The sequence below is a fragment of the Oryctolagus cuniculus genome, chromosome 6 (assembly GCF_051225735.1).
Source record: "Oryctolagus cuniculus isolate XC-2025 breed Fujian yellow rabbit chromosome 6, ASM5122573v1, whole genome shotgun sequence".
Lineage (NCBI taxonomy): Eukaryota > Metazoa > Chordata > Mammalia > Lagomorpha > Leporidae > Oryctolagus > Oryctolagus cuniculus.
Genome location: NC_142872.1, coordinates 93,415,335 through 93,440,761, shown reverse-complemented (window position 1 = coordinate 93,440,761; position 25,427 = coordinate 93,415,335). Strand labels below are relative to the sequence as shown.

General features: G+C 36.4%; 1 protein-coding gene across 5 annotated transcripts in view; it reads left to right on the top strand.

Annotated features, from left to right (window-relative positions):
• Positions 1 to 25,427, top strand: part of ARFGEF1 (ARF guanine nucleotide exchange factor 1) — a 149,023-nt gene that overhangs the window by 77,015 nt on the left and 46,581 nt on the right. For all 5 annotated transcript variants that reach the window (XR_011389118.2, XR_007919076.3, XR_016236505.1 and 2 more), the window contains 11 exons: positions 1,935 to 2,169; positions 5,635 to 5,734; positions 5,837 to 5,976; positions 6,085 to 6,193; positions 7,504 to 7,705; positions 10,483 to 10,594; positions 10,954 to 11,159; positions 11,443 to 11,527; positions 14,360 to 14,531; positions 16,830 to 16,981; positions 25,019 to 25,147. Coding sequence is in view for 2 of the 5 variants with exons in the window: in XM_070075109.2 (XP_069931210.1) it covers positions 1,935 to 2,169; positions 5,635 to 5,734; positions 5,837 to 5,976; positions 6,085 to 6,193; positions 7,504 to 7,705; positions 10,483 to 10,594; positions 10,954 to 11,159; positions 11,443 to 11,527; positions 14,360 to 14,531; positions 16,830 to 16,981; positions 25,019 to 25,147 (1,642 nt within the window). In the remaining 3 variants the exon portion in view is untranslated. The remainder of the gene's footprint in view (positions 1 to 1,934; positions 2,170 to 5,634; positions 5,735 to 5,836; positions 5,977 to 6,084; positions 6,194 to 7,503; positions 7,706 to 10,482; positions 10,595 to 10,953; positions 11,160 to 11,442; positions 11,528 to 14,359; positions 14,532 to 16,829; positions 16,982 to 25,018; positions 25,148 to 25,427) is intronic.

Below are 25,427 nucleotides of genomic sequence, written 5' to 3'. Positions count from 1 at the left end.
CTCCTTGTTAGATTTACATAGATCTTTGAATTACTTGATACTTACTTATTACCATAAAAGTTTTAAGATGAACATGAGGAGCAATTTAGTTTCCTATACCAGGTAAATGTATTTAAATATAACATTTGAAATAAGTTTTTTAAAAAGTTACTAACTGGTAGTGCACGTACTGAGTATGGTCTCTCTTTGAAATTTTGCCTAGTATACATCTCTTTGATCTGTGGGTCTTAAGAGACCCTTCAATGAAAGAAAAATTGTATTTGGAAAAATCTTAATATGTAAAATGCTAGATAGAAGCATGGCACAATATATAGATCAGAAAAATAAATCAGAACTTTAAGATCTATTTTTCAGCTTTTCAGTACAAAAATATTTAGAATAAATGACTATTAAGAGAAAAAGTCAGCTGGCGCCGTGACTCAATAGGCTAATCCTCCGCCTTGTGGCGCCAGCACAACGGGTTCTAGTCCCGGTCGGGGTGCCGGATTCTGTCCCGGTTGCCCCTCTTCCAGGCCAGCTCTCTGCTGTGGCCCAGGAGTGCAGTGGAGGATGGCCCAAGTGCTTGGGCCCTGCACCCCATGGGAGACCAGGAGAAGCACCTGGCTCCTGCCATCGGATCAGCGCGATGCGCCGGCTGCAGCACGGCGGCCATTGGAGGGTGAACCAACGGCAAAGGAAGACCTTTCTCTCTGTCTCTCTCTCTCTCTCACTGTTCACTCTTCCTGTCAAAATTAAAAAAAAAAGAAAAAGTCCTGGGGCTGATGTTTTGTATAGCAGGTTAAGCCACTGCCTGCAGTGCCAGGGTGCTAGTTGATGTTCTGGCTGCTCTACTTATAATCTATCTCCCTGCTGATAGCCTAGGGAAAGCAGCCGACGATGGCCCAAGTGTTTGGGCCCCTGCCACCCATATGGGAGACCTGGAAGGAGCTCCTGGCTCCTGGCTCTGACCTGCCCCAACCCCAACCCCAGCCCCAGCCCCAGCCCAGCCGTTGCGGCCATCTGGGGAATAAACCAACAGATGGAAAAATCTCTCTTTGTCTCTCCCTCTCTATATATAACTCTGACTTTCAAATAAATAGATAAAATAAATCTTTAAGAGAGGACCTCTTTAAATATTTATTGAAAAAGTAAGCTCCCAGTGGTACTGTAACTTGTTAAAGCAACCATAACTTTTATTGGTGTTTGTGATTTTTGAGTAGCATAACTAAGAAAAAATGTTCAAGCTGTTATATTCTAAAGATGATACTTAATCTGAGAAGTTTATTATGATTTCTAAGAAGTATAGTTGTGAAAAAAAGGAATGAGACATAAATCCTAAAATTATTTTTTCTTTTGCAATGGAGAAGTAGGTTGATATGAAATATTTGTCAATTTTTTTCCCATTTAAAAAGTTTATGAAATTATATGGCACAAGGCATCATCAATGGAAGCAGTGATTATTAATGGCTAAGCTTGTTTATGAATTTTTTAAAAGATTTTTATTTATTTATTTGAAAGAGTTACAGTGAGACCAAGACAGAGAGATCTTCTGTCTATCTGCTGGTTCACTCCCCAAATGGCAGAAACGGCTGGGGCTAGGCCAGGCCGAAGCCAGGATTCAGGAGCTTCATCCAGGATTCCCACATGCATGCAAGGGCCTGAGCACTTGGGCCATCCTCTGCTGCTTTTCCCAGTCAATTAGCAGGGAGCTGGATCAGAAGTGGAGCAGCCAGGACTTGAACTGGGCTCCATATGGGATGCTGGTGTTGCAGACAGTGTCTTAGTCCACTGTGCCATAGCACCAACCCAGTGTTTTCTTTCTGTGCTGTATTCTGTTCCTCTTCATTCAGAAAGCTTGTGAAATTATATGGTATTAGTAAATATCTTTGGAATAATTTGTTATGACAAAAATGCTAGATTTGTCCACATACTATGCCTTCTTTTTTATGTTTTAGGTCTCATGAGTTACGATCCAAGATTCTTTCATTGCAGTTACTTCTATCCATCCTGCAGAATGCAGGACCTGTTTTCAGGACAAATGAGATGTTTATTAATGCTATTAAGCAGTATCTGTGTGTTGCACTCTCAAAGAATGGAGTCTCATCTGTTCCAGAAGTTTTTGAACTTTCCCTTTCCATATTTCTTACTTTGTTGTCAAACTTTAAGACGCATCTGAAGATGCAAATTGAGGTATGTCCTGCATTCAGGCATTGAAGTATAAGATTACTGTTGGATATATCGTTTGTTTAAATCAGGTAATTAACACACTGGAAAGTTTCTCAAAGTGTGAAATATTTATACGTTGGTAAATATCTTTTCTTTCATTTCCCATTAAACTAAAATGTGGCTATAAAGTACTAGACACTGGGTAAGTACTTAACAATGTGAAATGAAATAAGATGCAGCCCCTGCTTTAAAAAATTTCACATTAGTTGAATGAATTGTTCTAGCTCTCTACATCATAATAGTTGTATCATTATAAATATGTTACATAATAATGGAATTGTTCTATCCTAAAAGCTCCAAATATATACTGTGCCTACATGGCTTTAAGCCATTTAAGTATTAAACGTTTTAAAAGAGGTGATTGAGAGATACTTTATTTTGGGAGTTATGTAGAACGTTTGAAAAAAAAATGACTTCTGCTTTGTGCTTTTGTCTTGTATTTTTTATAATTTTTATTCTTACTGTTTCTTAAGTATTCTTAGTTTGTCCCAATACCCTTGGAAATTAAGTCATGTGGTAATACAGTATATTCAGAATCTTTAGATCTTCCAACCATGTCTGCATGCATTGCACAGGCGTACCAATTCCTAATCTTTGGTTATCATCTTGAAGTAATTCAGTATTTAAAAATAGTTCTTAATGTTTTACTGATTTAATGGATACTTTTTCCAACTTACCATTTTTTTTAATATTTTGGGACATTGTATATTTTAGAAATATACATCTTCATGTTGTTTTTACATTTATATTTTACATGCAGATTATTCTTAATTTTTGTTAATTTTACATTTAATGCTAACTTAAGACTAATAATTTATTAGTCCAACATAAAGAGTATAATACTTCATTATTTTCATCATATTTTGAGATGCCTAAAATAGTCATTTTGTCCTTTATTAATGTTCTGTAATATCTATCAATTCATTTGGAATTTGGCTAAGGGAATGAAAAAGAATAAGGACTTAGACTTTTAAATGAAAAATTTTTAAATTTGGATCATCTCTTTGGGCAGGAAACAATTTCTGGTGGCAGTATGTTAAGTTTCAGAAGTTTGACATATGTCTATTAAAATAATACACTAGGAACAGCTGTTATCTTCTGTAATAAGAGACTTAAAGAACTATAAATAAGAGACTTTTTAGAAAATGCTTGGTAGATCTGTTGCTTCTATAACACACTGGCTCATTTGATGATGAGCCATTTAAATTAATGTTAGAGAATTTTGGACGACTTCATCCAAGAACATTTTTGGATACTAAGTCTACTTCTTTAGGAATTGTTTAATGAAATAAATGTAGATGTGCTTTTGAAAATATTAAACATATTCAAATTCAAGATGAATTGTGTTCCGTTTGGAGAAAGCCCAACATATGAAAACCTAAATGTGCAAATAAAAATTGAGATTGTTCTTATGTGAAGATTCATGTTTTGACAGTAGTCACTTAAGAGTTTCTACAATGTGATTTTTCCAGGGGCATTAAACAACATATCTGTTGTAGGAAAATATTGTTTATATACAACTTTTAAGAGGCGACATGGTAGAGCTATTAGTCTGTGTATTTGTCCAAGATGGTTACTTAATAAGTCATTAAAAGGTTGTTTTTTTTTTTCCTTTTAGAGACTCTGTTGATAGGTTTATTATAATAGTAAGGCTTATTTTTTTTATTTATTCCATAAATCAATCAGAGTCCCAAAGTTTCTTGATTTCACTGCACCAGCAGAGCCTCCAGTTTTTTCATGGTAAGCTTAGGTCAGGAGCCTAACAGGGAGCAGGCATGTAGCCTGGTTAGGATACCTGTACTGTGCATCAGTGTACCTGGGTTCAGTTCCCAGCTCCAGGTTCTAAAGCAGCTTCCTGCTAATGCAGACCCTGGGTGGCAGCTATGATGGCTCAAGTACCTGCTTTCCTGCCTCCCATGGGAGAGACCTGGGTTGCTTTCCCAGCTATCTATAACATTTAGAAAGTGAACCAGCAGATGGGAGCGCACCCTCAGTATCTCTGCCTCAAAAACAAAAACAAAAAAAAATCCCAACAGTTGGATATATTAACGTTATAAACAAAAACTTAATAAATACATCTCTTAGCCTAGTATCCATTTAATTTAAAAAGTATGCATAAATTCAAAGAAAAATTATTTTCATTTCATTTTTAGCCACAATTACTACTGGAATATGTGTGCCTTTTGGACACTGCCCTTTGGAATCAGACCATCTGCATTCCTATTCTTCATTGATTTTCATACAGTAATTTTTATGGAAGCAATTACCAAAACCCAGGTTTGCAAAAATAATGATGTCATTGAAAGGACTGTAGTGATCTAATTAAAACTGAACAACTGCATGAGATATCCAACAGATATATTTCCTTCTGAATTTTATCTCAAAACTCCTCATGGCACTCCTGTGAATTTGCTATAGCACTCTGAGGTGCCTTGGAGCAATGTTTTGTAACTGTAGACATATAACCATAAACATCTACTGAACAACTATCTTGTCATGCAGTGTGGACACAGTGCTTAGCCAGAAAGACTTGGTCTCTATCCTTACAGAGCTTTCAGACCATAGGATTTAGGTTATGCAAGAGAATAGTGGCACTTTGTGGTGGTGGTGGTGGTGGTGGTGGTGGTGGTGGTGGTGGTGGTGAAGCACTTTACAGGCATACATAACATAGTTTGGGGGAAGAATAAGTCATGTTATAACTTGGATTATTTCTGTCTACATTATATATATATGTCCCGTAAATACTAGTACATTGTTTTTCTTTTTAGTTATCTCTTAAGTCATAGTCACATGTCCAAAATAAATTTGAATCTGAAAATTCTTAACTGATTAAATTGAAGTATATTTCATTAGGTTGATTAACTCCTTTGTACCTGATTTCAAAAATAGTGAGCAACTGTTTGTAGCCTTCAGATAGTAGGTATTTTTCACTTTCATGAGTGTTTATGAAAACATAAACAGCATGTAAGAATTAGATAGTTTTATTATCTTGGTTACAGTATCAGTTACATTTAAATTTAGGAGCAATTAGGCCTGCCCAATGTAAGTATGTCAGAAAAATATAATTCATGAGCAAACTATAAATTTTGCTCTTTGAGGGGGTGAAAAATGAAGCAAAGATTTATTTTTTGTAATTATTTTCAAGAAATTACCATCCTGTAGAACTCTGTATCTTGGCATATTTTTGAGCAGCTGTGTGATAGCAAATCAAAACAATGTGAAGTGCAGTGCTGGGATTAGGAAGGCAAGTGAAAGTCACTTAGTGAAGTTATTTTTAGTATTGAAATTTCAGCGATAGAACTCAAGTGGAGTTAAACTCCAGAGGAACTTGGGTCCTAATCTTTCTTTTCTAAAACTTTGAGATCTTTAGTGAAGTGATAAATCTGTATTCAAACAATGTTTTAAACAGAAGTTTTCTCCTACTCACAGGTGTTCTTTAAAGAAATTTTTCTATATATTTTGGAAACTTCTACTAGCTCATTTGATCATAAATGGATGGTTATTCAGACACTGACAAGGATTTGTGCAGGTATTTAAAATTATCGTTCTATATATTTCTTTTATTATATAATTAAAGGCTAGATATACTTCGGTTTTAGATGCATTTTTAAAAATTAATATATTCTTGCAGATGCTCAGAGTGTAGTGGATATTTATGTAAATTATGACTGTGACTTAAACGCAGCAAATATATTTGAAAGATTAGTAAACGACCTATCAAAAATTGCTCAAGGAAGGGGCAGTCAAGAACTTGGTATGAGTAATGTTCAGGTAAGAACTTTAAAAAGCATTTTCAAATTTAAACTTGGCCAAGGATAAGGTATGTGTTTTCCTTAGAAGATGTTTTTATTTTTATTTTGTTTATGAATTATTTTGTAGGAATTGAGCCTGCGGAAAAAAGGATTAGAGTGCTTAGTGTCAATTCTGAAGTGTATGGTTGAATGGAGTAAGGATCAGTATGTGAATCCCAACTCTCAAACAACTCTTGGTAAGGCTATATTTTGAGCTTATAATTTATCATTTAAAGTTAATGATTCTTTGGAGAATAGTTGTCAGATGTTGTTGAACAAGTGTTGACATGTTTATTCATTAACTGATGAAGGAGCATTCTCCGTGAGTTAAATAGCTAGCTTTAAAACTGTGAATTTTCCAACTTAGTTGTCCTAGAAATATTTTGAATATTATATAAAGTGAATTATATTTATGCAACTTCATAATAGTTATTAAGATAATTACATAAAAGCCAGCATGTTTTAGGAAGTTTGTTTCCTCCAATGTTTATTTACCCTAAGAGAAAAACCCAAAGGTTCAGGGCTATACTAGTGTTATCTTGGCCAAAAGCCTGATGGGGACAAACTAATTCATGAGGCATGAGCTAAGAGCTAAAATCCAGTGCAGTTGATAGGAAGCACTGCAACTGCAAAAATCTTCCCAATGATATACATGTAGAAATTACAGTGAGTCTTAGTATCAAAGCATATTATTTATTATGGCACCTAATGTTTATTTTAAATACATAGCTAAGCAACACTGAAATATACTTAGCCCTATTTGATCATTTATTTTCCCTTTTGCATTGTTTTTTCTTAGAATGTAGTAGTCTTTCCTCATCTGCAGCTTTGCTTTCCATGGCCTTAGTTAGTCATGGCCAACTAAAGTCTGAAAATATTGCATAAAAATTTTCAGAAATAAGCAGTCCATAAGTTTTTAATTGGGCACCACTGTAAATAGCATGATGAAATCTCACACCATTCTATTTCATCCTGCCCAGGATATGAATCATCCTTTTGGCCAGTGTATCCATGCTGTATGTACTACCTGCCTGATTGTCAATTAGAAGCTGTCTTATTTATCAGATCCACTGTTGTGCTATTGTAGTGCTTGTGGTCAGATAACTTATTTTACTGAATGATGGCAATTCAGGTATACCAAAGAGGGGCTATAAAATGCTTTCTTTAAGTGAAAGAGTGAAAATTCTCAGTAGGGAAAAAAAATACTTTTATTGGAAAGTTACTAAGCTCTGTAGCACAATAAGATTTTCTGGGAGAGAGAGACGGAAAGACTATTTACATAGCATATTATTACAGTTGTCCTATTTTGTTATTGTTACTAATCTCTTAAGGTGTCTAATTTATAAATGAACTGTATCATAGGTATGTATACGTATTAAAAAACATAATATATGTAAATAGTATTTGATAACATCTCTTGTTTCAGATATTCACTAAAGATCTTGGAAGGTATTCCCTGTGGATAAGAGGGTACTGCTATAATGTACTGTGTTGATTTTTCTTACAGGCCAGGAAAAACCCTCAGAGCAAGAGATGAGTGAAATAAAGCACCCTGAGACAATAAACAGATATGGAAGTTTAAATTCCCTGGAGTCAACATCATCATCAGGAATAGGCAGCTACAGTACACAGATGTCTGGCACTGATAATCCAGAACAATTTGAGGTCCTAAAGCAACAAAAAGAAATAATAGAACAAGGGATAGATCTGTAAGTATCATTGTAAAGAGAAATGTTACTGAATATTCTTCTGCCAGGTCTGTGCCATCCCTGCTCTGGATTTTACTGTATCTTCTGAGAATTTTTTTTGCACCCTACTTAAAACATGTTTCAGTAAGTAGCAGGCAGCAGGGGTAAGGTGGCATAGTTTAGTTTTCTTGTATCCAGGAATTCTAATGGCTCAGTATTCAACTCCCCTTGTTCATTGCAGTCTAGCCCAGTCTCTTTCAGTGCTCAACCAGTGTTGTCATATAGATTAATTTTGTGCCATAATCAAATATTATGTGCTATTGAACATTATCTCTACAGTTTTGCATTGTTCATTGAGCTCAGTTATGAAATCGCATCTTAAATTTCCAAATTAGATGTCATCTCAAAAAATTTAGAGGCGGCGCTGTGGCATAGTAGGTAAGGCCGCCACCTGCAGTGCCAGCATCCCATATGGGTGCCAGTTGAAGACCTGGCTGTTCCACATCCAATCCAGCTGCCTGCTATGGCCTGGGAGAGTAGTGGAAGATGGCCCAAGTACTTGGGAGACCTGGAAGAAGCTCCTGGCTCTTGGCTGTGGATTGGCCCAGCTCCGGCCTTTGAGACCATTGGAGAGTGAACCAGCAGATGGAAGATCTCTCTGTCTCTGCCTCTGCCTCTCTGTAACTCTGCTTTTCTAATAAAAAAAATTTAACATCTGAGACTTCTAATAACATTGATCCTTTACAGTTTAATATTTTCTCCAATTGTGTTATAAATGTGCTATTCTTGTTGTTGATAAACTCTTATTAATTGATTTATTTTTATGTTAAGGTGATGAACTCCCTTTCCAACCTGGCTACTGTACTACACCCTGATTTTGTAAAATTGTTTTCTCACTAAGCTGTATAATTTCAGCCTACTCCTAAACTGTTTTCTGTGTGAATGCCACCATGTTGCCTTTCTTCCTTTTATTGCCTATGTCTTTTTCAAAGAGATGCAATAAGGAGTAAAAAGGTTACTGGCCTTTCTCCATAAATCTAGTTGAACTGTTAAAAATATCCCCTTATGTTTACTTGGTTTGCTGTTTCTCTTTTGTAGCATTTCTTCCTGATACTAAAGTAGTGCCTTTTAGTGAATGAATGTTCAAATGTCATTTTTTCAGTGTCACTATAAAAAAAAAAATTTGTTTCACAATTGTTCACTAGGTCCCATCAGTTCCAGATAATAATATGCAAAGTCCTGGGAAACTAGATGAATGAAACAGCAGCCCTTCTTGTCATGGGCCCATGGTCTAGTGTCTATAAACAGTTAGGCATATTGCAGGTCGCTGAGCAAACAAATACTTGGTATTTGGTTGTCAGTCATCACCGTTATTGGTGTTAACTGGTATAATCTTTTAATTATCTTTCTTTGGTCTTATTCGTTCTTTAGTCTTCCCACACTTGAGTAATGTTTATTGAGTAAAAATCTACTTGTCTTTCTCCTGTTTTGCTTTTAGAAATTAAAGCCAGTGCTTTTTGTAATAGCATATAGTTCTTCCGTAATTTGAATCTACTGACTCTTAAGCTTCATAACCTGTTACTTCTCTTCTCAACTTACTGTTCCAACAGTGCAGACCTATTTATTATAATATGCTGTTTCGTGGATTCATTAGTATGCCTCTTCCTCTCTGGGATATTTTTTCTGACAAACTCAGTCACTTGCCTTGCATTTTCTTTTTTTAACTGACATGTAAGAATTACACATGTTCGTACCTACCATGTGATATTGATACATGCATACAATGACCAAATTAGGATAAACACATTTATCTCCTCAAACATTTACCATTTTGCTGCATTATTTTCTCATGAATACATATGTTTGTTTTATTTTTACTAATAAAATTTTTAAATATTGTGTTTATTCTGTTAAGAGTATGAACCTCAGACAGCAGTGATTAGGTTTACCTCGATGTGAATTGTTTGATTTTATTTAATCTGTTTGGCTGTGGTTTAGAACTCAAGATCATCTTTTCATGAAATATAACTTTTTAGTGTGTTGGGTTTTTTTTTTCTTTTAAGATTTATTTTATTTGAAAGGCAGAATTACAAAGTAGGGGAAGGCAGAGAGAGATCTTTCATCTGCTGGTTCACTCCCCAGATGGCAGCAACAGCTGGGGCTGGGCCAGATCAAAGCCAAGAGCCAGGAGCTACTTTGGGGTCTCCCACATAGATTCAGGGACCCAAGCACGTGGGCCATCTGCTGCTGCTTTCCCAGGCACATTAGCAGGGAGCTGCATCAGAAGTGGAGCAGCTGGGTCTCAAGCTGGCACCCACTTGGGATGCCAGTGTTGCAGATGGCAGCTTTACCTGCTATGCCACAGCACTGGCATCTATTTTCATATTTTTATTAACTTCATCCATTCTGGGTCTTTTGTGAATCCAGATGAATTTTAAGATTGATTTTTCTAATACTGTAAAGAATGTCATTGGTATTTTGATAGAAATTGCAGTTAATCCATAGATTGTTTTAGGAAGTATAGACATTTTAATGATCTTGATTCTTCCAGTTCATGAGCAAGGAGTATCTTTCCATTTTTTGTGCCCTTGCTGATTTCTTTCATCAATGTTTTACAACTTACATTGTGGAGAACTTTCACTTCTTTAGTTACATTTATTCCTAAATATTTAATTTTTTAATGATTATTGTGAATGGGGTTTCTTTCTTGATTTCTTTTTCATTGAGTTCAATAGTGTATAAAAAAGCTACTTTGTTTTGTATGTTTGTTTTGTAACCTATAACTTTTCTGAATCTAGATTTAATAAGAAACCAAAGAGAGGAATACAGTACCTCCAAGAACAAGGGATGCTTGGGACCACTCCTGAAGATATTGCCCAATTCTTACATCAAGAGGAAAGATTAGATTCTGTAAGAATACCATTTTATTTCTTCCTAACCTTTACTGTAAAATTCCTTAAGTTATGTACTATGGCCCCCAGAACATGTTTTCCTAAGTAAGTAAAGATAAAATCTAAAGAATAACATAGGTTTAAAATATATATCTGTATAATATAAAGCTCGTTTTCAGATTTTCTAAATTCTACAAATCTTGATTTTTGTTTTCTAAACACATTTAGTATACTAAATCAACCTTCAGCTTCATGTTTGAAATTGTTAATCTGTAGTTAAAAACCTGTGGATCTTAGGGGTTTTTCTCTTTTTAAGTGGCTGTTTGATAAATGATGTACCATCAGAATACGAGTTTCTGTCATTTGCTTTTGCTTTAGACTCAAGTGGGTGAATTCCTGGGAGATAATGATAAATTTAACAAAGAAGTCATGTATGCATATGTAGACCAACATGACTTCTCTGGAAAAGACTTTGTTTCTGCTCTTCGCATGTTTCTAGAAGGATTTCGTCTTCCAGGGGAAGCTCAGAAAATTGATCGGTTAATGGAAAAATTTGCTGCACGATACCTAGAATGCAACCAAGGGTGAGTAAGATTCAGGTGCTTCTTGATTGTCAGCTCTGTCTATGACACTGCACTAAGGAGTATCCAGGGATTCAGAGATAATATAAAGTAATCCCCTGTCTCCAGAGAATTTAGATTATCTACTTGTGAAAGTAATAGGGCAAATCTGTAAAAAAATTTTTAAAAATGAGATATATTATAAATTTCTGAAAGAGAAAATTTAAAGTTCTATGGAACTTGAGATCACTTATTTAAATGAAACTATAAGACAAAAGTTTATAACATGATACGCTTATTTTTCCAGGCAAACTCTTTTTGCTAGTGCGGATACTGCTTATGTTTTGGCTTACTCAATTATCATGTTGACCACAGACCTTCACAGTCCACAGGTATACTTTCTTCTATGTCAGTTTGACAATTAGTACTAGAAATCAAATATATTCTTTTGAATTCAAGAAGTAGTAGTTGAAATTTTAATCTCATTTAATTGAGCAATTTATTAAAGTGGTATATTTAACTTGTGATGTATATTTTACAAAAACAGTATCGGGTGGTAATTCTATTTAGACTTTTAGGTGTATGTATAATATATACATGAAGTCTTCAGAAAATTCATGGGAAATATTTCAAAGCTTTTTTAATTTTTAGTATTCTTATTTTTTTAATTTGAAAAGTAGAGTTACAGGGAAAGACAGAGGGGACGAGAGATCCTCCATCCACCTGTTCACTTCCCAGTGGCAGCAAGGGCTAGGGATGGACCAGACTGAAGCCACATGGTCTACCACATGGGTTCAGGGGTCCAAGCACTTGGGATGTCTTCCGCTGCTTTCCAAGGTGCAGTAACAGGCAGCTGGATCAGAAGTGGAGCATCTTAGTCTCAAACCAGCTCCTATTTGTGATGCTGGTGCTGCAGGTGGCAACTTAATGCACTAAGCCACAATGCCAGCCCCCAAAGCTTTTTTAATTCCTTTTTCCCATGAGCTTTTTGAGATAGATTCATATTTGTCAGTCTCATGATTGACAGCTGTATAAAGATTAAGATATATTTTAATCTAAACAAAGTTTATAGACCTTAACATCTGTGCGTGTCACAATGTGGAAAACACCACACATAAGCCATCTCTCGTTTAATGTGTCAAACAGTAGAGAGATGAAAACTCAACAGGTGAACCCTCATGTGCCAACACCCAGCTTCCACAGTTACCACCTTGTGGCCAGTTTTGTTCTAACTGCATACTTTATCTGCCTCAGATAATTTTGAAACATATCCCAGATTACATATTATTTCATCTGTATTTATGTCAGTGTGTATTTTATTTTTAAAGAATTATTTATTTGTTTGAAAGGCAGAGTTACAGAGAGGCAGAGGCAGAAAGAGAAAGGTCTTCTATCCACTGGTTCACTCCCCAAATGACTACAACAGCCGGTGTTGTGCCAGTCTGGAGCCAGGAGCCTCTTCTGGGTCTCCCACATGGGTGCAGAGGCCCAAGGACTTGGGCCATCTTCCACTGCCTTTCTAGGCCATAGCAGAGAGCTGGATCAGAAGTGGAGCAGCCCGGACTTGAACTGGCGCCCATATGGGATGCTGGCACCACAGGCAGCAGCTCTATCTGGTAGGCCACAGCGCCAGCCCCATCAGTATGTATTTCTAAAATAGAAATACTCTGTTTAAACATAACCACAATAGCTTGACACCTAAAAAACTAACAAAAAATTTAAAAATATTAGATCTCTAAGAAATGTTCAAATTTTGTTTGCTTCAAAAATTAACTCCTTGTTAAATATTAAATAACTCTTGATTTTTGATATGAACTAAAAGTTATTTTTGAAATTTAAATGTTTTGCTTAGTTTCTAAAAATTCTGATATTCTTGGGTAAAATTATTTTTATATATAGTTGCAAGAATTTCTTGGTACTTCTGAGAATAGCATCTAGTGATTTTATTTTTAGGGTACAAGATAAATCTATACTAATCTGAGATTATTAAATTTGTTTGAAGTTTGTTATTAAACTGCAACGTGGAAACTTCTGTGCATTAAACTGTTTAAGACAGTATTAATATGGAAAGTATATACTACACGTAAAGTGGGATAATTGGATATGATGTTTTTACTGTTGTATGTATTTACCACAGCTTGACCTGATTTTCTTTTTTTAAAGAAAATTATTTAAGATTTGCCTTTGGCATATTGTTGACATACTCAAAGCAGCTCACCTTCAGAGTTTATATTATCCAGCATAATTACCTTTTCCATGGTTTTGGAAGGCAGCCCACAGATAATGATCTATTTAGATATCTTTGTAGTACATGCCTTTGTCTTTAGAAGGTTATGCTTTTAAGCATACTTGGTTCTATAAATAATTGACATCAGCAGTTGTGTCATATTCTATACATTTGTAAATTGTACTAATTTTGAAGAAATGCTGAAAAGTCCTTTTGCATCTTTTCAGAACTACACAGATTAGTAAATAAAGCACATTATTCTTATATCTTGTGTTCAATAAAATCAGCTTTATTTCAATATAACACTGAACTAAGATTTGAGCTTTATTTTTATGTTTGTAGTAATTGTCATATCCAGACCAGCATTGTTCCATAGTGGATTAAGCCACTGCTTGCAGTGCCAGCATCCCATATGGTCACTGGCTGCTCTGCTTCGTATCCAGCTCCCTGCTGACACACCTGGGAGGGGGTTGGAAGGTGGCCCAGGTGCTTGGGCCCCTGCTCCAATGTGTAAGACCCAGGAGAGGCTCCTGGCTCCTGGCTTCAGCCTGGCCCAGCCCCATGTGTTGTAGCCATTTGGGGAGTGAGCCAGCAGATAGAATACTTCTCTGTCTCTGTTCTCTCTCTCTCTATAACTCTACCTTTAAAAAAAATAAAGAGAAAAGAGAAATTTGTCATATCCATTTTTAAAGAGACTACTTGAGCTCTTAAACTGTGGACAAAAACAGATTTAACTTCATTATTGAGTCTCCTTCCTTGTTGCAAATTACTCATGTGCACATCAGAACAAGGCGAGTTTGGTATTTACGTACCAAAATGGGTCTTCTGTACATATATTTACTTTCTGTGACTTCCTTTTATTATTTTATGTATGTTTTGCTAATTATTTTCCACTTATTTAGAATATCAAGTTTCTTAGATAATATTCAAATTCTTAAAAATGTCAGTGGAATTTAAATGTCAATTTTTAGGAATTGTAACGTTTTTTCATGTTTAGGTTAAAAATAAAATGACAAAGGAACAGTATATTAAGATGAATAGAGGTATCAATGACAGTAAAGACCTTCCTGAAGAATATCTATCAGCCATCTATAACGAGATAGCTGGGAAAAAAATATCAATGAAAGAAACGAAAGAACTGACAATCCCTACAAAATCAAGTAAACAAAGTAAGTATCCAAATCAGTTGAATCATGATTATTTAAGGGGAAAATATGGGTTCCTAAAAGAATTTTTCACTTGATTGGAAATAAAGTAACTACTAGAAGAACGAACTTTGGAGGCAGCCAGCAAGAAAAAATGATAAAGGATAAAGGAAGGTGCTAATTACCCACACTTGCTTCTAACATACATATATATCAAGTTGTCACACTGTACCTGATAATTATAATTAAGTGCCAATTAAAAATAATAAAGTAACCCTAAAAATAAGGAACAGAACCATGTTTGGATGAGAAGTGTTATACTTTGGTGATGTACTTTTTCCCCACATCTTCAGGAAAGATATACTAATCATGCTTCAACTCTTTTTTTTCCTGCCTCCTCACCATCTACAAGCAACATATTTCCATCTGTCATCAATCACTACACATAAATGAAAGCTGGAAGCAGGGTGGTTAGAAGAGGTGGACAAGTTTAGGAATGTGGGAGAACTTATAGAGTTGGAAATTACTACTTCATACAGACCACAAATTCTGTCACTATAGGGTCTCTAGATTTGACCAACAACAGGAGCCAGCTGTGACCCTAGCGTCATTCTAGGCACAATACTTGCAGATAGTGGTGATGAAATTAAAGCCATAATATGATTGTGGGAATGAGGTAACAGTAATGATTCAGAAATCTAATAGTAATAGAGAAAGGGAATTCGAACTTTGTTGAACACATCTGTTTGGAAGTAAAATCTCAAGCTTAAAAAGATTGCAATAGCAGAATTCTTTAGAAAGGAGAGAAGCAATGAGGTTCATGTAATATATTTTTCTTAGTTGAATTATAAATCAAGAGGTGTAGGGCAATAATGTTAGAATAATAGAATATTTGGACCTTATCTTTTGTCATCATGTGGACAATTCTAAGGAATTTTAGGAAATTTTCCCTTTATAGATGAAGAAACTCAATTCTAGAGAGTTTAGCAAAGATAATCAGAATCTGTGTGCTGAGTATGTATAAAAATGTACATTCAATCCCCAATCCTAAAACCCAGAAACGTTAAGTGGCAAAGCCAAACAAATCTTGAAACAGGCATCCTTGGCTCTTATTCCAGTCCAGTTATAGATCAGCAGTTTATTTGAATGTGTTACTTTCAGCCCTGCTTACAGCATTAAGTACAAGAATGCTTCAGAATTTCCAAGGAAAAGGGCTGGCATTGTGGCATAGCAGGTAAAGCTTCTGCAATGGTGGCTTCCCCTATGGATACCAGTTCAAGTCCCAGCTGCTCCACTTCTGATCCAGCTCTGTGCTAATGTGCCTGGGAAAGCAGCGGCCCCTACATCCATGTGGGAGACCTGGAAGAAGCTCCTGGCTCCTGGCTTCAGTCTGGCCCAGCCATGGTCATTGTGCCCAATGAATGAACAGAATCAACAGATGAAAAATCTGTCTCTCTCTCTCTGAAACTCTGCCTTTCAAATAAATAAAATAAAATTTTTTAAAAAAATTTCTATGGAAAATGAAATTCAAAAGTAACAAATTCTCTATGAACATTTTGAAGTACACTTTTATATTGATTAAGTCTTCATTTTCACATGTGATTTAATTTTCTTTATTTTCCCTATAACATCACATCCCTCTTTCGGTGGCCTGTTTTGTATATGCGGTGATGGGAAATCAGTGAGAAGCTAGAAATGGGAAGGAGATAGTGTGCAGGAAACAATAAAATTTCCCTGGAATTTTAGGGCCAGTATTTCCATGTTAACTCAGGAAATGTCATTCAAGCATGTCTGGTACAAGAATGCCATTAACTTTTACCGACCTCTTCTACTTTTCTTCTACCCCACGTTTGGGTTGTTTGTTTAATCCATTTATTGTGATGGTTGTACTTACTCTTTCCTTTTTTTATAGGTTTCCACTTATCCCTAACTCCTAGTCCATTATTTTTTGAGTTGAAATTCGTGTAATATAAGATGATTTTAAAGTGAACTGAGCAATATTTAGAACATTCAGAGTGTTTTGTAACCACCACTGTTGTATACTTCTAAAACATTTCTGTACCCTCAGATAGCACCCCAAACGCATTAAGCAGTTGCTCCCCATTCCCTGTGTCCCCAGGCAAACAGTAATGTATTTTCAGTTTCTATGGATATAGCTATTCTGAGTATTTTTTAAAAGTAGAATCATACAGTATGTAATCTCCTGTGTCTCCTTCTTAGAACTATTTTTAATTAGTGGTGATAATTATTTGATAGTAAAGCATCAAAATAGCATTTTTAAATGTTTTATATTTTAAATGCTAATAGTGTTTATTGTTTCAGATGTAGCCAGTGAAAAACAAAGAAGACTTCTGTATAACTTGGAAATGGAACAGATGGCCAAGACAGCGAAAGCACTCATGGAGGCAGTGAGCCATGTTCAGGCACCTTTTACAAGTGCGACACATTTGGAGCATGTGAGACCCATGTTTAAGGTTAGAATTTCTCATGACTGTACACACATTGTAATTTACATTTACACACAATGTAATTTCATGCAGTGTACTCATATTTTTTAAGTTAGAAGTATAGTGATGTAGCTTCTTAATGTAGACTAGAATGTTGTTGCCATGTTATTTAAGATATAGTAGATACTAATTTTATTTTAAAGAGAACAGGAAGAGGTATATACTGTAAGCAATTAACAGGAATGAGATCTTAGGAATTAAGAATAGGGAGTTCTTAGGTAGTGATCATTAATTTTTGGCCTAGTTTCCTCTAAATGTGTGACTCTTAAATATTTGAGATTAACCCATATTTTAAAGTGATCATGAGACTTGCTCTCTGTCAGTGCTTCTAGCCCAGGAACTAACATGAAGGGTATACCTATACCTGGAACCCAGAAACTAGGTTACAGAACAGAAGGGAGCATTGTCTTTCTGGATTTATTTAGTCAGATTGAGAATTACCAGTTCTCCAAATTTAATTCCCCATTCTTTTTCTTCATTCTCCTGTTCTTCTTTTCTATCCTTTATCCAGATTTCAAAATGAGTAAGCAGTGCATTACAAGGTTGTAGGGAAGTAGAGGCAAGTCAAGTCAAGTTTGAAAAAGGGAAAGTACATAAAGTATTTTCCATTTGCTGAGATTGTGTAAAATGATCTATGAAGGCTGAAATTCTGAATTGACTTCTGCTTTCTCATTCTAACTACATGTGTGTTTGAGGTTTTTTTTTTTTTTAAAGTTTGTGGGAAAATAGAATTAAAAGATGTTTATTTTACTCAAAAAACTTTTAAATTCATGCATAGTTTTTTATAATATATATTTTATGTGCATTTTGAAGATGCTTTGTAAGCTTAGATGTCAAAATTTATTTGCACCAGAATAAATATAACTCTTTTAGCTTCATTTTGCACGAATCTTTTGGAGAACAGTGTGTGGATAGTGTAAGATGACCACAAGTTTCTGTGTTTCCTTTCTTCATTCCTTACTCCTATCCTTACGTTATAATCTATGTGATCTATGTGATGTGGGGGCTGGTGCTGTGGTATAGTGGGTAAAGCCCACCTGCAATGCTGTCTTCCCATATAGTCGTGGGTTCAAGTTCCAGCTGTTGTAGTTCCGATCCAGGTCCCTGCTAATACGCTTGGGAAAGCTGAAGATGGCCCAGCTTCTTGGCCCCCTGAACCCATGTGGTCACCCTAACCATTGCAACCACTTCGGGAGTAGACCAGCTGATGGAAGATCTATCTCTCTGTCTCCGCTTCTCCTATGTAACTCTTTGAAATACATAAATAAATCTTAAAAAAAATTATGTGATATGATATTTCTAAAAGTTGATGAAAGTATTATTGGATGAGAGTGAGGGGCCTAGGGAAACAAAGTGTGATGGAGTAGAGGAATATAACTGACCTTTATCTTTTATAATAACATAGAAAATGATGTTGAAATATAAGAAACACTTTTTATTGTGAGTTAAATTTTAAGAAGTAGCTTTTTGTTTTGTTTTAAATGATCTACTGTTTTGCTTTTAAATAATGTTTGGCAGGGGACGTGGGAGATTTAAAAAGAAAAAGAATAAGGAACGAGCCATAATTCTACCATCAGAAAACCTCTGTTACCTTGTTTATACTACTTTTCTGTTTTAAACCATTGTGATCATAACATGCATAGACTCACATATTTTGCTGTTTCTCATATAAGTCTTTTGGCATTTCACTATACGTTCTTAGATAGCTTTTTGGTGTATTCTTTGGATTAGCTGTAATTTATCTGTACAGTCTCCAAGCTAAAATCAAGGACCTTTTCTCCTCATTGCCATTTTTTATTACCACTACCCTACTCAGAAACCCTCATTTCTCTGATTACTGTAACATTCTCCAAACTGTCAACTCCATGTCTCCTTTCATGCTCCTTTTACCCACTTACAGACGCCAGAGTTACCTTTTCAAAATAGAGGGATCTTCACAAAATTCATGAAAAATGGATATTATGAGAAAAGTATACATTGATTTCAGAGCTTTTTTGCACTAAGATAAACTCATATGGACTTGTTATGATATGTCTGAACAGGATCTATTTTGAGGCACTAAGAGGGATAAGACATCAGTTTGAAAAGAGCCACTTTCAGAGCAGCATGAATTCTGCTAAAATAGAAGCAAAAGCAAACCTCAAATTGATGATGAAACTTGAGTGGATGATAAAATCACTGATGGGGGGTCGATATACCTGATGAAATCAGCAGTTTTCAAGTAGATGATGCATTTTAAAAGGGAGGAGACAGTGTTGAAGATGAAGCTGTAGAAGCAGATTGTCTTCCACATCAATCTATAAGGAAAAAAGTAATTTTGTCTGTGCCCTAATTGAAGAGGGCTGATGATTCACAGCAGAAACAATAGCCAACACCTTAGATACCGCAATTGAGTCAGCTTATACAATTCTGACTGAAAAATTTAAAGTGGAGCAAGCTTTCTGCTTGCTGGTGCCAAAAGTGTTGCATCCCTGTCAACTGTAGACAAGAGCAGATGGTTCAGTGGAAATTTTCAACAAGTGCAATTAAGTCCTGAAGCATTCTTGGAAGAAGAACAACAGGAATTGAGACATGGCTTTATCGGTAAAATCTTTAAGACAAAACAGTGACTACTAGGAGGCAGAAGTGATCCAGTCAAGATAAAAATCAAGGCAGGTGTTGTACAGCAGTTAAGCTTGCATTTGGGATGCTCACTTCTATATACAAGTGCCAGTTTGAGTCCAGGTGCTCCAGTTCTGGTTGAGTTTCTTGCTAGTGCGTCTTGGGGGCAGTAGATGATAGCGGAAATGCTTGGGCCCCTGTCACACATGTGGGAGACCTGTATGGAGTTCCAGTCTTCTGACAACTATGGGCATTTGAGGTGTGAACCAGTGAGTGGAAAATCTCTCTTTATCTCTGTTGCTCTGCCTTTCAAGTAGATTTTAAAAATACACATCGTCATAGCAGTTGGTTTGGGGGTGATGGTGAAGCATTTTGCTTGTTGACTTTCTGGAGGTCAAAAAAGTGCTTACATCAATTTATTAGGAGTGTTTTGAGAAAGTTTTCTAAAACTTTAGCAGAGAGGAAAGCTTCATTAGAGTCTTCCATCATGATAGTGTCTCTGCTTGCAACTCTCAGAAAACAAGAGCAGTTTTGTGAATTTTGGTGAAAAATCATTAGGCCTCGCCTCATGAGCTTGGATTGGCTCCTTCTGCTTTCTTTTTCTTTCCTTGTCTTAAAGCATCTTTTTTTATTTTTTTAAAGATTTATTTATTTATTTGAAAGTTCGAGTTACACAGAGAGAAAGAGAGGCTGGTTCACTTCACTCCCCAATTGGCTGCTATGGCCGGAGCCACGCCCATCCAAAACCAGGAGCTAAGAGCTCCTTCTGGGTCTCCCATGTGGGTGCAGGGACCCAGACACCTGGGCCATCCTCCATTGCCTTCCCAGGCCATAGCACAGAGCTGGTTTGGAAGTGGACACGAACTGGTACACATATTGGATGCTGGCCCTGCAGGTGGTGGCTTTACCCACTATGCCAAGCGCTGACCCCAAAGTGTCTTTGAAAGTACCTCTTCTTCTTTAGGTGATAATATATAAAAGACTGCATTGACATGAGTTAAATTTCCAGGTTCTTCTGTTCCTTAGGGATGGACTGAATGGCTGGCACTGTTGCTTGCAAAAGTATTGGGGTCAGTGCCGTGGCTCACTTGGTTAATCCTCTGCCTGCAGCGCCGGCATCCCATATGGGTGCCAGGTTCTAGTCCCGGTTGTTCCTCTTCTAGTCCAGCTCTCTGCTGTGGCCCGGGAAGGCAGTGAAGGATGGCCCAAGTGTTTGGGCCCCTACACCCGTGTGGGAGACCAGGAGGAAGCACCTGGCTCCTGACTTCGGATCGGCGTAGCTCCGGCTGTAGTAGCCGTTTGAGGGGTGAGCCAATGGGAGAAAGACCTTTCTCTCTGTCTCTCTCTCTCACTGTCTTTTCAAAAAAAAAAAAAAAAGAGGTATCTTGAACTTGATGGAAGTTTTGTTGAGAAACAAAGTTTATGTTTTTTATCCTTTAATTCCACTTTTCCATGAGCACTTTGAAGGTCTCTCCCCTACCCAAAGAGATGTGCCTTTAAGCTCTTCCTTGATATAACTTGATATTTGTTACCTAACATACTCAAAGATCTGGAGACATTCTATGGTTAGCTCCACATCCCTCTCCAAGGTCACTGCTAATCTCTTCTGTTTTGTACTATGTTGCAGTTACATTGACTTTCTTTTAGTTTCTGGAATGTTTTAAATTCTTTTCAGGGTGTTTATACATGCTGTGTCCTTTGTCTAAAATACTCTTGACTGCCTTGCCCAAGTAGTTTCTTTTTTTTATTTATTTATTTATTTTTTATTTAGTAAATATAAATTTTCAAAGTACAGTTAATGGATTACAATGGCTCCCCCTCCATAATTTCCCTCCCACTCACACCCCTCCCATCTCCCGCTCCCTCTCCCATTCCATTCAAATCAAGATTCATTTTCAATTCTCTTTATATACAGAAGATCAGTTCAGTATATATTAAGTAAAGATTTCATCAGTTTGCACCCACACAGAAACACAAAGTGTAAAATACTGTTTCAGTACTAGTTATAGCATTACTTCACATTGGACAACACACTAAGGACAGATCCCACATGAGAAGTAAGTACACAGTGACTTCTGTTGTTGACTTAACAATTTGACACTCTTGTTTGTGGTGTCAGTAATCTCCCTAGGCTCTTGTCATGAGTTGCCAAGGCTATGGAAGCCTTTTGAGTTCGCCGACTTCGATCTTATTCTGACAGGGTCATAGTCAAAGTGGAAGTTCTCTCCTCCATTCAGAGAAAGGTACCTCCTTCTTTGATGGCCCCATTCTTTCCACTGGGATCTCACTCGCAGAGATCTTCCATTTAGGTCTTCCTTTTTTTTTTTTGTTTTGCCAGAGTGTCTTGGCTTTCCATGCCTAAAATACTCTCATGGGCTTTTCAACCAGATCCGTGTGCCTTAAGGGCTGATTCTGAGGCCAGAGTGCTATTTAGGACATCTGCCATTCTGTGAGTCTGCTGTGTATCCCGCTTCCCATGATGGATCATTCTCTCACTATTTGATTCTATCAGCTAGTATTAGCAGACACTAGACTTGTTTGATCCCTTTGACTCTTAGACCTATCAGTGTGATCAATTGTGAACTGAAATTGATCACTTGGACTAGTGAGATGGCATTGGTACATGCCACCTTGATGGGATTGTATTGGGATCCCCTGGCATGATTCTAACTCCACCATTTGGGGCAAGTCCAATTGAGCATGTCCCAAATTGTACATCTCCTCCCTCTCTTATTCCCACTCTTATATTTAACAGGGATCACTTTTAAGTTAAAATTTAAACACCTAAGAATAATTGTGTGTTAATCACAGAGTTCAACCAGTAGTACTAGAACAAAACAAAGAGAAAATACTAAAATGGATAAAGTATTACATTGTACATCAACCGTCAGGACAAGAGCTGATCAAGTAGTTTCTGATTTAAAAATCGCCTGGTTAGAGAGTTCTGCTCTGCCATTTGACCTCAGTCCCTTTTTATCACATGCTATATTTTTCCTTCATTATGTTTATAATGATTTATTTACATATATATATACATATGCATTATCTGTATTTGTGAAACAGAAGACTGTTCACTTTCCCCAATGTCTTACATAGTTTCTGGTTTGTAATAAGAGCTAGGGATGAGGGGACCTGTACTGTGGCTGGGATACAGGTTAAAGCCCCAGCCTGCAGCATCAACATGCCATATGGGCACTGGTTTGAGTCCTGGCTGCTCCACTTCCCATCCAGCTCTCTGGTAATGTGCCTGGGAAAGCAGCAGAGGATGGCCCAAGTGCTTGGGCCCTTCCACCTACATGGGAACCTCCTGCCTTCGGATCAGCTCAGCCGTGGTCATTGCAGCCATTTGGGGAGTGAACCAGTGGATTTAAGATCTGTCTCTCTGTCTCTACCCCTCTCTGTAACTCTGTCTTTCAAATAAATAAAATCTTTTTTTATACAAGAGCTAAATATAAATAAATATTGGCTGGGAGAAGGAATGAATGATAAATTCCTAGAGTGCGATATAATATTAAGGGACATAAACATCTTTAAGTATCTTTTTATTTACTGACAAATTGTATTTCACAAAGGTTGTACAATTACCAGAAAACAGTTCTCTGTCACCTTGAAATTATTTGATACAGTTTGGTAGGAAGTTAAACATCTGATCCACAGGCTTAAGAACCGTTTGTATTTCTGCTCATATAAAGTATACTACATGTTTTTAGATAGATGAGTTATTTATAATAGAATGTATAATTTATTACTTTCATGTTGTAATTTGCAGTTAAATACTACACTTCATATCTTGCCACAGCATCTCTTTCTACTGGCAATCCAAGTATAAAAGATGAAGAAAAATGAGGTTCACAGATTAATCTAATGGCAGAACCTATGGACTGTGGTTTATTTTCTTTTATTTAGAGATGATTAATTCTTACATCTAAACTTTCTGAAGTTTAGGAACACAGCCTGGGCAATTCTGTTTTCCTTTGTAATGCTAGAATGTTTATCACTGTTTTTAAAATTCCAGTTATCTGGGAGCAGGCATTGTGGTGCATAGGGTTCCTGTGCCTCTTGTGACATCCACGTCCCATATCAGAGTGCCTGTTCCAGTCTTGGCTGCTCTGCTTCCCATCCAGTTTCCTGCTAATGCAACTGGGAAGGCAGTGGATGCAGGATCAAGTGCTTGGGTCCCTGCCGACCCACATTGGGGAAACCCAGAGGAGTTCCTGACTCTGGCTTCAGCTTGGCCCAGCCCTGGGTACTGGTGGGCATCTGAAGAGTACACCAGAAGATGGAAGATACTTCTCTCTGTATGTTTGCTTTCAGCCTTTCAAATTAATCTTCTGAAAAAAAAAATTCCAGTTGTTATTTTCTTGGCTGTATTATTCTGTTTGTTGTCTTCCACAATCTGTAATGAAGGATTTTATTGAACTTTAAAAAAAAATACTGTCCAGGAAGCTGGAATATCACTATCAGTGTGAAATATTTAACTATTAAAAAAAAATTTAGGTTAAATGATGTCCACAGAGCAGGTTTAAAGAAAAGAGAATAATGTTACTGTTGCATGTAAGAAGATAATAAAAAGGATTTTATTGGATATAAAGAACATTTGAAATAGTCCATGGACGAAAGTCTGCAAAGACTTGAGTCCTGAAGTCAGGTAAAATTTACATTTCTTATGAATATTGGCTATTCCTGCTTTTTAAATTCATGTGAATAATTTATAGACACTGTTCTTAGCATATGCCTACTGAATTTATAAACTTGCTTTTCCATTTATATAGCCAAGGCTGCATCAAATAGCTTTTCTCCATCGTGTTAAGAAAACTTTCCAGATAACTGTGTCAGCAACCTCACTTTTTTTTTTTTTTTTCAGAACTTCCTCAAATCTTGGAAAAGCTTGGGAAAATACTAATGTAGTATAAGAATACTTCAAAAAGTTTCTGGGAAATGGAATTTTTAAAAATATAAGTTTATTTGGTGCAAAAATGTTTTGAAACTCATGCAGTTTTTCATAATGTGCATTTTCCATTATTTCTTTTTTAAGATTTATTTATTTATTTGAAAGGTAGAGTTACAGAGAGAGGGAGAGAAAGAATGACAAAGAAATCTTGCATCTGCTGATTTACTCCCCAAATTGCCATAACGCCTGGGGCTGGGCAAAGCCAAAGTCAGGAGTCCGGAACTCCATCCAGGTTTCCTACATGGGTGCAGGGACTTGGGCCATATTCAGCTGCTTTCACAGGTGCATTCGTGGGCAACCTGGACTTGAACCAGTGTCCAAATGGGATGTCGGCATCCTGACTTAACTTACTGTGCCACAATGCTGGCCCCATTTTCCATGAACTTCCAAAGTACTCTTAGAAATATGATTGTTACTTGATGTCCATAATGTATTTTATGTTATTTTTCTAGTTGGCTTGGACACCTTTTCTGGCTGCATTTAGTGTAGGTCTCCAAGATTGTGATGATACTGAAGTGGCCTCTCTCTGCCTGGAAGGTATCAGATGTGCAATCAGAATTGCATGCATTTTCAGCATTCAGGTAACAAGGAATTTTACTTTTGTAGCCAGTCTGGAAATCATTGTTTACTTAACCACTGTTATTGTAGTTTGAGTTGCAGTAATTTTTTATGTCTTATTAATGACTTATTTTAAATTTATAATGAAATTCAAATGAATTTTAATGTTCTAGTTGCTAAGAAGCTATGACAGATCTATATTGATCTACAATTCACTCTAACAACTTTGTTTAGTGTATTTTTCTCTTTAGAATATTAGCTAGATTTAAAATTTTCCAAACTTTAAATTTCTGTCTGTTGAGT